Source organism: Ammospiza caudacuta, chromosome 23 (assembly GCF_027887145.1).
Source record: "Ammospiza caudacuta isolate bAmmCau1 chromosome 23, bAmmCau1.pri, whole genome shotgun sequence".
Lineage (NCBI taxonomy): Eukaryota > Metazoa > Chordata > Aves > Passeriformes > Passerellidae > Ammospiza > Ammospiza caudacuta.
In genome coordinates, this window is record NC_080615.1 from 7102388 (window position 1) to 7114788 (window position 12401).

Sequence of the window (12401 nt, forward strand, 5' to 3'; positions counted from 1 at the left end):
GGCCCTCATGGACACGCTCACACACCGTCCCCAGCGCTTGGTGTGCGTGCAAGAGAGGTCCTTCAATCCCTTCTTCCATGTCAGCTCCTTCTGGGAAGACAGCAGCTCCTTCCTGGAGGCATTTCACGGCTTTGATGAAGGAATTATTCCCTGCTGATGGGAACAGGCTGACACAGAGCCCACAGGAGCCACTGGAGTCCCCAGCACTGCTGGCCAAACCTTGGGCCAGTGGTTGTTGTTTGCATCACTCTTACCCATGCAAGACCCCCAAATTCCATCCCAAATTCCTCCCGTGCATTGAAAGCCCCTCACTCCAGCCCTCGTAGGGCATTTCCAAGCCCACCAGCCTCGCAGTTCCAGCCGCCTTCCACTGGCAATCCCTGGCAGAACTCATCCCGCTTCCTGCGAGGCTGGGATTCCTGATCTCCCCCGGTTTCTTTTCTCCGTGTATAATGAGGATTACGGTTTAATTCCTGCCTCACAAGGGGGTGCTGTGGGGATTGCCAGGGTTAAGGCACTCAGCACAGAAAGGCTCTTCCCAGCCCTTCAGCAGAGGGGCTCAGAGAAAACCCCCACTGCTGTTTGCAGCCTGCTCGCAGCTCGCATCAGCTCCCATTAACTGGGAGGCAATTTTCTCCCCAGTTCAGACTTAATTCCTCCTCTAACTGCTGGCTCTATCCAGAGAACAGCAGGGCAGCAGCGACTATCAGCGCTGAATTGCCTTTTGAAATGGGATGTGCGAGCTGCCCGCGCAGAGCATGTGTGCTGTGTGTGAGTCCATGCAGGAGGCTGCTCCAGGAGAGCTCAGAAGTGAAGCCAAGCACGGAATCAGCTCGGGAATCCCTCTGCACCCCCGATCCCCCATTGCTGGCTGCACCACAGACGCATTATGTGTGTTTACAGATGAAAAAAGCGAAAAATAAAACCGGTGCCGGCGTTAAAATTCCGCCGAGCGCAGCCTTCTGCACTGATTCCAAATGTTTATGAACACGGGAGTTAATGTAATCAGCACTGCAGCAAATACACACCAGGTACACGGCACAGACAGGAGCGTCAAACGCGCTCCCAGCTCGGAGTGACAGCTCTCTGCTGTGGGCTCTGCAGCAAACAAAAGCAGCTGAAAAAACCCCACCGAGGAATGCCTGAGAGAGCAATCCCTCCTCCTCCCCTTCCAAGACTTTCTGGTAGTCAGAGCTGTAAAAATCTCAGAGAAGGTGTCCGTTCCCACTGAGCCTTTCAAGTGGCAGGGAGCCACTGGGGAGGCACTGGGGGAATTCCTGGCTCCATCCACCAGCCCAGCCCCGGTTCTGTGCTCATCCCACGGCAGCCAGGAGCTGCTTTAGAAAGATTTGGACAAGACAACTCCAGGAACTGTTCCACCCTGGGGAAGGATGTGCATCAGTTTGCCAGGGAAGATCCCATCCACAGGAGCTGTGCCAGTGCAGAATCCTCACCAACCCTTCATCCAAGGGGTTGTGCCAGTGCCAGCCCCATCCCAGCCCCATCCCAGCCCCATCCCAACCCCTGCCCACTGCTCACTGCCCACATTTTCCAGTGGGAAGGCTTTGGGGAGGTCCCATTCCAGCAGGTTGCTGAGGAGACGTTACCTCACACAGCAGCATCAGCAGAAAACCCCGGTGCTGGCAGAGCAGCCAAAATGCTGGGAGGACAAAACACTGCAAGCCTGTTGTTTTCTTTTTTTCTTTTTTTTTTTTCCCAGCCAAATGTTGTTTCATGCTCTAATGGTGATTTTCAGGAGCAATATTGGCGTGACAACTTATGTAAGTGTGGGCCAAGTTCCTACACCACTTCCAGGGTCTGTGCCTAAACCTGATTTCACAGGGGGGCACAGGAAAGGTTTGGATCTCTGTTTTGCCACCTAAAATGAGACTTTAACCACCCCTAAAACCCAAGAGAGGGTAAATATCACAGTTTTATAAATTATTTTCCTTGGAGAAGGTGGGGTTCCTCACACCCTAGTGCTACCTGAGGCACCAGGTGGGTTGGTTTTTTCTCTCTTTGTTTGCAGTGGAACACATTTAGAGATTTATGGAAGGGATTTCTGAGTCTCACAGTGGTTCATGTGTTCCTGCAGCAGGAACCTTGAAATCCCCTGTCTTATCACTGCAGGGCTTCTTTTCCTCATCTCTGGCTGAGATGAGTTTTAGGAACTCACTGTTGTGAGGGGTAAAACAAGGAAATAAAAAATGGGTTTAAACCAGCTGATCTGGCAAAGTAGCTCCCCCAGCCCCTCAGAGGCCATGCACACAGAGACCTCCCCAAATTAAAAACAATATAAAGCATGATGCAATTAAATATGTTACATATTATGATCTTCCTCCCCTAGAAACAACAAAAAACTGCCAAACCAGAGCATTCTGCTCCTGCCTCTCCTGCTCATGCACGAGTTCCCCTTGGGCTTCACGGAAATTTTGGTCTCACAAAATTCTGCAGAACAGGGGCCCCCATGGCACTGTGTAATAAATCTTAGAAGTTAACAGCCAGAACTGTGCCAAATGCGATGGGTTTTGCTTTGTGCAGGATCATGAAAATAATACATTCTGGCTCAGTAAGTCAGGCCTCATGCACCAGGGCTAATGGTCCACTGCTGCTGCCGCTAAATGGATTTACATTTTTGTCTCGCATGGTTGAGGGCTGTGATTTGGGAAGCCAAGGCCCCGAGGCTCTGTGAAATCTCCCCAGATTTTTGAAGGGAAATGTGAATTTTCCCCCCACCTGAAATGCAGGAAGCTCAAAGGAGGAGAGTTGAGGTGTGGCTGCCCCACAGGTCTCAGGGATGTCAGCTCAGGTGCAGTGACAATAAATGGGAGAAAGGGGAATGTGACACTGGGAATAATGCAAGCTGGAGCATTGTTAATGTGGGGAACTCCATGGTAACTCAGAGAGACCTGCCCAGGGGAGCAATGTCTCATCGGAGGTATCTCTTTAATGGAGTTGGGAAAGGAAATAATGAGATTTTATGGATTAAAACTGAAATTAGACAGATAAACACTCCACGGGCAGGAAAACCAAGCAACAACAAGGATGCTGGGATCTCCCCACGGCCTGCCTGCCCACAAGGATGGGGGTTTGCCCTCCTGAGCTCAGGTCGGTGGCTTTAGAGAGGAGGCAGGAGGCAGAAATCATCAGCTCAGCAGCCCCAGCTCCACAGGCAGGATGTCCAAAAGAATCCCAGCGGCCTTACAGTCTGCGAATCTATTAACTAAACCTCATTACTACGTAATAACTTTTGTTATTTCGGAGCAAACCTTGTATCTGCCTAATCCGCTTTGTTACAGAGCTGCCCATCCTTCCCTCGAACAGGAATTAACTTCTAAAGGAATTAAAAGGAGGAGGAGACTGCCGAAAGGGTCCTTAGGGGTATCTTTTTATAGCTGCTGGCTGCCCCCCCCTCCTTTCCCTTTCCCACTATGTGTGGTATCCTTCCCCACTGATTCCATCCTTTTCTGCCTGCCAGGCATTGATTTGTTCCCGTGTTGTTCTAATGGAGCTTGAAATCAACATGACTTTGTTGTTGGTTGTTGTCATTGCTGTTCACATCTTTGTTTGGGGTTCAGCATCCTCGCAGAGGCCGGGGCAGCTCAGGGGCCGGCATTAGCAGGCTGAACACCTCCTTGGCGAGAGATCCACAAAGGCTGGCACTGTGTCCACATAATAAAGGCTGCCACAAAACGCAGCGAAACCGCTGCCCCCTCCTCCCGCGCATCAGCTCTTGTGCCAGCGCCGAATCCCCTCGCTCATCGGCGCACACAGAGGGTGGCCACAACAATCTCCTTCTTCCAGCAGGCCCCAGGAAAGCGCTGCGGTGTCCCCATCCCAGGCGTTCCGGAGCGCCGCTTTATGTCCCGCGTATCTCACTCACATCGCGCAGGGTGAAAAATGCGTTCGGCCGGGGCGGTCGGTGGGTGCCGGGCCCCCGAAAGGAATTCAGGACCGGCTCAAGAATTCAGGAACAGCCCCAAGTCCGCAAGCGAGGCAGGAGCACCTCCGCCAACCCACGGCGAGGCGCCCTGGGCCGCTCGGCGAACAAAGCCCAGCTGCCGCCAGCTGCCAACATCCGGAGGGGCGGGCGGCGAGCCCGGCCGCCCGTCCCGCCCTCGCCCGGCCCCGCACCGGCGGCAGCCGCGGCCCAGGGAAGGGTTAACGCTGCGCCCTCCTTCCTCCGAGCGCTGACATCACGGGGCGGGCTCCTCCCGCCAGTGTGTGCGTGAGTGCGAGCGCGGCCGCCGAGCCCCGCACCGGGCACCGCAGCGGGCACCGCACCCGGGCACCCGCGGCCGGCCCGGCCCCGCGCCCCCCGCCCGGCCATGGAGCGCCGCGCCCGGCCCCGCAGCGGCAGCGCCTGAGCAGCGACAGCGGGGCCCCAGCGCAGGGCGGGCAGCGGGCGGGGGCTGCCGAGCCCCGCCGCCGGAGCCACGGCACCGCCGCAGCCCGCCGAGGGCTCTGCCTCGCCGCTCTGCGCTTCTTTTGCCTCCCCTCTTGCTTTTGGGGTTTCTTTTCTTTGATTTTTTTTTTCCTCTCAATTTTTTTTTCCTCAATTTTTTTTTATTTTTTTCTCCCAATATATTTTTTTCTCTCAATATTTTTTTCCTCTCAATTTTTTTTTTTTTTTAAATCGCATTTTCCACCCCCCTCCCTTCTCCTCGCCGCTCGCCCGGGCTCTGCGGAAGGAAGCGCCCGCACTGCCCCGCGGCCGGAGCGCCCCGCGCCCGCCCCGAGGGGCCCCGCGGATGTGCGGATCCCTCCCGCCCTCTCTTTGTCCTCACCCACCTCCGAGCGTATTTTTATTTTTATTTTGAAATTTCATTTTTTTCAAGCAGACCTGAGCATCACCGCGGGCTGGGAGGGTGGGGGGCCCCGCGGCGCTGCCAGACCGACCCCTGCCCATCGCTCTTAAGGAACTCTCATGGCTTCACGGCCGCAGACAAGTTGCCGTGCATCGTGGTGGACTATCGGAGTTTGCATCCTGGCAGCCGCGCTCCTACCAGGTGAGCCGCTCCCCGGAGGGCGCTGCGGGGCTGGAGGCAGCCCCGGAGGGATTTGCGGGGTGCCCGTGCGGGAAACGGGGTGCGGGAAGGGTGGGATCGGCGTTGTGGGGCGCGGAGCAGGTGTGGGAGCATCTGTGCGAGGGTGGGAGAGGAGCCGGGGCCGGTTTCAGCGCCGGCTCGGCTCGGAACAACACGCTCGTTTGTTTTGGAAGCAGCTGCAGGCAGCGGGCTCCGGAGCCCTGCGAGCCGAGGCCGTTTGTTTGCTTTTTGGATGGAGCGGCGTCTAGCGAGGTGCAGCAGCAGCCAGGCTTCCCCGGAAAGGCAGCCACGAGGCTGGGCAGATGTTTCGGGAGGAGAGACGGAGGGTTTGGGCTCTCCAGCATGCCCAGAATGCCCGCTCCCCTCCGCACACACTTCCCACGGGCTCTTTAGCGGAGGGGCTGGACCGCTCCCAGCTTTCAGCGCTTCCTTGCGCTGCCTCTGAGCTTGGCTGCCTGATGGCATCTTATTCATCCCTTTGGTTCCGATCCATCCCTCGCGTTCTGATCCGTCTCTGGAACGGAGATGGGCAGAGATGCGCCTCTCCCCGCTCGCTGGGGAGAGCAGAGCTGTCCGTGTGTCCTTCCCTGGGCTAGGAGCTGCCCCGGGCTGGGCACAGCGCTGGGGAGCGGGCGAGTGACCCACTTTGGCCACTGCCCTGCGGGGACTCATTTATTATTCCGCTCCGGTGCAGAAGGGGTTAATGCCATCCTGGAGGGCTTTCCGCGAGTCGGAGCCATGGAAAGGGGATCGGCAGTCTGCGTTCGCAGCTTGTGAATGAGCTGAGAGATGCAAACAGAGCCGGGGTTTTGCCTTTTCGGTGGCTGGGGCTGGAGCGCGGGCACGGCAGCGGATCCAGCCTGGGCTGGGAGCTGCAGCTGGGAAGTTGCGATGAAGGCAGGGTGGAATTGCGTCCTCTCCTGCGATATTGGGGCTGGGGCAGCGTCCCAAAGGAGCGGCCAGGCTGGCTGGGTCGGGACTTTGAGATATGAGCGAGGTCTGGGCCATCAGGGCCCAGAGTTCCCTGGCAAAGACGGGGACGCGATAACATCAGGACACGGGAGATCAACAGATCCCAGCGGCTGGATGGGTCTGGTTAAAATGGATGGAACGGGAGGGGGTGGCGATCCAGAAACCAGGGAGCCTGTGAGAGGGAGAAGGTTCGCAGGGCGATGGGAAAGCAGGGCTGGGTGCACCTCGGTGTCCCCAGGACAAAGGGATCTGTGTGCATCGCAAACAGAGGTGACGGAAGGGACAGCCTCGGGCTCCCCGCGCTCCTCTGTGCTTCAGGCAGGTGCCTGGCTGAGCTCCGGCTCCTCGCAAGGAGTCTCGGAACTTTCCGTGCCGTTCTTCACCTCATCCTCCTCCCACAGCCCCGGGCAGAGGCGCTGGAGGGGCAGCAATGCTCCGGCTGAACCAAAGGACTTCGTGCTCCCCTGGGAGCTGCTTTCACCAAGGAGACACGCAGTGACCCTGACACAGCCTGGCATCTCACCTTGTCCTGCCAAGAGAGACTTCTCCTCCTATTTTTGGCTGTCCTCGGGGCTGTGCTGCCAGCAGCAGCTCCTCTCTTGCCGCTGCAGCAGCGTGGCAGTTTGTCTTGCCCTGTCCCGCTGACAGCTCTGCCAGGACAAGGCAGTGGTGCATCTCGTGGTGCCTTGCCAAGGCCGGGGGACAGCCAGCTCTGCAGTGTTCCAGCAGGATCAGCCTCCCCAAAGCCTGGCCCTGAGCACGGTGCCCTGCAGCCTGTGTGGGCGACACTCTCGGCCCGACCTGTTCAGTGGTGGATGCACCACAGCTGCAGGAGGGGCTGATCCTGGGTATTAAATATTCATTCATTCATTTATTTTGGTTCGTTTGGGTGCTCTGATGGACCCAGAGCTGCAGGGAAGGAGCAGCACAAAGCAGAGGGTCTTTACCAGACCCCAGGTAGTTCCTTGAGTTCACAATTTATTTTGCCAAAATCATATATATATAAAATACACATATATATATATGTCATATAAACATATACAAAGCTGTATATATATATATATATATATATGTTATATACATATATATATAAAAATTCAATTTAAGCTTTGAATTCAGACAAGCTTGCTCTACAAGGAGAGGAAACTCACGATCCTCTACTACAAGTGAATTAGTAGCTGTGGACTTGTTGGAAAATGTGCTTTTTGTACCCAGCACCCAAGAAGGATCAGAGCAGTGCCTGCTCTCTGAGAAACCTTTCATGTCCAGCTGATCAATGCTATTTCATTCTGTTCCCACCCACCTCCCCCTTCAGATAATGTTAGCTTTTTTTTCCCCTTTGCTCTGATAAGGAAATAAAAGTTCCGCCGCTGTAAAAGCTGTAAGGAGCCTGGTATAAAAATCTGCTTTACAAATTATCTTTAATGTGAGCGGTTCAATCGCCCAGAACGGATTCAATTCACGGCTCCTGCAGCCTTCCCTGCCCATCCATTTGGAACCAGGTATCAGCTCACGCTCCACTCGAGATATTGATATCAACAGGGGTTACAGAGAGCCGTGGGGGAAGGGGAGCAGAGATCCCAGGCACAGCATAGGAACACTTGCAGTTCAATTTGTGTTTTACAAACCTTAACAATCTGTCTGTTTGTGCCCACCTTGGAGCTCCAGGTGCAGCCACACAGAGTGGAGGCATCACCTGTGCCTGCTCCTGCCCCTGCTCCCAAACTGCTGCAGACAAATTCCTCTCTGCCATTGCTGGGCTGCCTCCTGCTCTGCCTGGGAACGCTCTGCAAAGCGCTTTGAGATGCTCCACGGGGGATGGAGAGCCTCAGAGGTGGCTGGAGCTGCTTTGCCACGGGGTTTTTCCATCAAAGGAGCATTGGCTGAGCCGTGGTGACCCGCAGGGCTGAGGTCAGGCTGGGCTGCAGCTGGAGGGAGGGAGCCACAGCTGGAAAGAGCCAGAGCGTGTCACTGCAGGATCTGCTCCATCTTGTGCTTTTAATATCCCAAAGTAGCTTCCAAAATGAAAAAAAAAAAAAAAAGTTGCCAGAGTCTCCTTCAGCATTTGAGTTGAGTTCTTGGCTGTTATTTTTTTCTTCCCCCGCCTCCCAAAACTCACAAACAGCAGCATCAGGCTATTTCAGGCAGCAAAAACGTGTCTTTGGCTGATTTTTTCTCTCTTTAAAATTCACTTAAACCGACCAGTCGGGTTTTACCCTGGAGCTGCTGAGTGTGTCAGTGTGGGTGAGGCACCAGGCTGGGGCAGAGGCAGCTCAGCTCATGAGCAGGGGGTGTTGGAAGATGATCTTTAAGGTGCCTTCCAGTCCAAATCGTTGTGGATTCTGTTAGTAGAGGATCCTGAGTTTCCTCTCCTTGAATTCAAACTTTAAATACATCTTTATATATGTTTATGTTTATATATATGATTTTGATACAATGCAAAAGGAACTACGTGGGGTCTGGTGAAGACTCTCTGCTTTGTGTGCTGGTCCTTCCCTGAGATGCTGTTTGCCCCCTGAACCAGCAGCGTTGGTCAGGCAGGAGCTCCCAGCCCAGCCCCATCCTCAGGGAGATTCCAGGGGCTCATCCAGCAGCAATTCCAGTGCTCGGGACGAGCTGGTGGGCAGGAGATGCTGGCAGAGCCTGGCACATCTCTCCTTGCACCACCCCTGCTGCTCTGGGCTGCAGCTGCAGCAGCCACAAAAGCCGAGCTAAAGGGAGGCACCACGGGGCTCCTTGGAGCGGGGCTCACACCTCGGCTGAATCACGGCAGGAACCTGAAGAGCAGGTTGGCCATGACCTGCTTCCCAGGCTGCCACCGGCACCTGCTGCCCTCTGCTAGTGCCACCAGGCTGGGGACAGCCCGCGGGGACAGCAGCAAGGGGTCTTTGCCCACCTCTTCCCACCTGGGGAGTCACACAGCACTGCCAGGATGGGGCAAGCACTGCAGGGAAAAGGGGATTTATCACAGAATCCACAGTAGTTTGGGTTGGAAGGCACCTTAAAGATTGTCTTCCAACCTCCTGCCTTGGGCAGGGACACCTTCCACCTTGGTTTGCTCCAAGCCAGGAATTTTGGGAAAAGCTGGAATTGCACTGTGTGTGAGCAGACAGGGATGGGGCAAGCACTGCAGGAAAAAGGGTTTTATCACAGAATCCACAATGATTTGGATTGGAAGGAACCTTAAAGATCATCTCTTCCAACACCCTTCCTTGGGCAGGGACATCTTCCACCAGGCTGGTTTGCTCCAAGCTGGGAATTTTGGGAAGAGCTGGAGCTGGGCTGTGTGAGGGCTGCAGGGATGGGTTGGCCAGCGCCCAGGAGCATGGCCACGGTCCTCAGGGCTGCCAGGAAAGGGTTGGAATATTGCAACATCCTTGCCCGAGGTGCTGACGGCTCCTGCTCGGTCCCTTTCAGAGGCCAGCCAGGCTCATCAGTGCAAAAAGGCAGAAACAAATGAGGGAGGGACAAAGGAAGGTACTCCAGTCTCGCAGCCCCTGGAGATGTTGCTTTTTCAAATCACGTCAGATTAAATCAGGGCAGCTCTGCTGAAGGGCGAGCTGGTGCTGAGCCACTGGAGCAGGGACCCGGTTTGCACTGGAGACACCTCTGTGTTAATTACCAGAGCCCAGCACGGAGATTTCCCAGCTCTGAGGTTCCAGGTGAAGGAATTGTGTGCTGTTTTACGCACAGCAGCAGCTCCAGGTGAAGGTTTGTTCAAGGAATGAGAGATCTCATGCCACGGTTCCTCCTGCCTGTATTGAACCATGGATGTTCTCCCAGGTGCACATTTTGCCAGGATTAGCCCAGCCTGCATTGAGGCACAACCCAGGGTTTTCAAGGGGAACTCCTTGGCTCTGGAGCAGAAGAAAATCTGCTCAAATGACCAAGAGGAAGGAAGGAGTTTCCCCTCTGTCCCACACTGGGTTTAACGCCCCTTCTGAGTCACAGGGAGAAATGGGAAGTGAAATTGGCAGCACGTGTTACTGTCTGTGCCCTGTGCTGTGTCCCAGCTCCTTGGGGACACGTGTGGAGCTCAGCTCCTGCTGCCACCCAGGGTTTGTCCTGTCTGGGCACTGATTGCAGCCCTTCCCACCAGAGCCATGGCTCTCCATCTCTGCTGCAGTGCCAGGGCACACAAACAGCAGCTCCTGGCCATGGGGAGGGGACACAGCTCCTGTCCCTTGCTGTCCCCAGCCCAGAGGGACAGCAGAGCCCAGCCTGGGGAGGCACAGAGCTCTCCTGTCATGCCAGCAGCTCTGTGGGGTGCTGGGCATGGTGGGAGGAACTGACCCAACCTGATGAGCCATCTCTCCTCCATTCCCCACCACAAAGCCGTCCCTGCAGGAGGTTCATAATCCTGCCCTGACGTTATTGGGTGTGATGCAAGCTGGAAGCATTTCTGAGCATTTTCCACCCAGCTCTCCTCTCTGTGCTGCAGGCCTGCCCTCCCTGCTCTGAGCCAGACCCATGGGGACTGGTGGAGGGCCCTTGAGCCCAGGTGTGCGGGGAGAAGAGCCCAGGAGAGGCAGGAGCAGGGAGATTCTCCTCCCTGGATGTTAGAGCACAATGAAGGGGTTTTCTGCCCCCCATCCCAGCCTATTTGCCTTTCTAGCTGCAGGAAACAGCCAAGTGCTCCCATCTGCTCCCAAGCATGCAGGGATGCTCCAGATGTGGTCCAGGACCTGCAAATCACATCCCTGCCTCGGAGCAGCACCAGGCACCAGATGGACCACCTGGCTGGGAGACAGCAGGTACTCCCAAGCCTGCTTAGGCAGGAGGACTCAGCCTCCACCTCCCTCCCCAGCAATCAGGATGGGTTTGAGGCTGTTTTGCTTCTCTTGTGGAAGATCCATCCCTCTTCCCTCCCTCTGTGCTGGTGAGGGGCATCAGGAGCATGGCCAGGAGTGATGGAGGGTCCTGTTAGGCAGGGCTGACATGAGCCTTTCCAGAACATTCCAGCACACAGGGCAGTCTGTGAGGCACCCAGGGGGCTGGAAAGGAGGGCTGTGTGACCACCTGGGAGCAGAGCCAGCCCTGTGCTCTGTGTGGCTGCTGTGGTGTAGCTGTGTCATGTGCGTGCAGGGATTTCACCCAGGAACTGTCCTAAGAGTGTCTGCTCTCTGCTCTGAGGTTCTCACGTGTGCAAAACCAGGTTTCATTGCTTAATTTCATTCTTCTTTCATTTCCCCTCCAAGGGAAATGCTGCTGGAGCACTTTGCACTGTCCATTTCCACAGCCCAAGGGCCCAGCCTGGGGGCAGAGCTCTGCCTGTGGGCTCTGATGGGCACAGGAGGCTGCTGTGACTCAGGAGCAGAGGGCTGCAATTAGAGGTTGCTGTGCTGAGTGCCCTGGCACAAATGATTACAAGGGTTACAAATGATCCCTGACGGGCAGAAGTCACAGAGTTTAATGGGAGAAGTAGGGGAGGAGAGAGGTCAGAGTTTCTGTCACTCCCTGCTCCTGATTTCTGTGCAGAGCAGCTTGGCACGGGATGGTTTTGCTGCCCTGTGGCACTCAGGGCAGGGGAGAGCAGCAAGGGAGGGATGAACCATGCCCTGTCCTTGGGCAGCCTGGTGCCCATTATCACCTCTGAGTTATCAGTTCTGAGTTCCCAGCTCTGAGTTCCCAGCTCTGAGTTATCAGTTCTGAGTTATCAGTTCTGTGCAGTCATAACTCACCCAAACCCAAACCTATGGCTCTGATAGAGGCTCCCCTTGCCTTGAAGCCTCTCCTAGAAATAACCCTACAAAGCCTCAGCCTGCAGTCAGGAGGACACTTTGCACAGCAGAATTACCTGCATCAAGCTCTGGCTACGTTTTCCTTAAGAAGAGGCATCCAAGGGGCTTTACCCTGACTTTTCTTGGGCTACACCATCAGCAGAGACCCCTTGGAGGCAAGCCCAGAGTCTTGATCTCACCAGTGCTGATGGCCTTCCTAACCTGGGGGTGCCAAAACCAGGGGAAATGTTAGAGATGGATAATCCAGATCAGTTTAAGAACACACAATTAGATGATCTCCCCCATTCTGGAGGGACTGTATTTCTTTTTTCCTGCCTGTCTCCTCACTTATGTTGTTCTGAGGGCTGGAACTGGAGGCAGCAGCAGATTTGGTGGTGCACAACTGCACAAGCTGCTCATTGCTGGGCCTCTTTGGGCTCTTGCCCTGGTCAGAGAGTGTCTGGGGGCTGTGCTGGAGGAAGGGACATCTCTGGGCACAGGGCAGAATTGGGGCTGTGCCCGTTTGTGGCTGCTGAGGATCGGGGATGTGTTACATAGCAGCATCTCTGCCATGCTGTAATTCATATCAGCTGCCAGTTTCCATTGGATACAGGACCCCTCTGGGCTCTGCCAGGCTCCATGGAGTGCTGGATGTTCTACT

The 12401-nt window shown here is 55.4% G+C and overlaps 1 protein-coding gene across 1 annotated transcript in view; it reads left to right on the forward strand.

Annotated features, from left to right (window-relative positions):
* Positions 1-4690: 4690 nt before the first annotated feature.
* The window catches only part of NECTIN1 (nectin cell adhesion molecule 1), a 61341-nt gene continuing 53630 nt past the window's right edge, over positions 4691-12401 (forward strand). Inside the window, exon 1 of the mRNA XM_058819028.1 lies at positions 4691-5009. Coding sequence (XP_058675011.1) covers positions 4928-5009 — 82 coding nt within the window. The 5' untranslated portion in view covers positions 4691-4927. The remainder of the gene's footprint in view (positions 5010-12401) is intronic.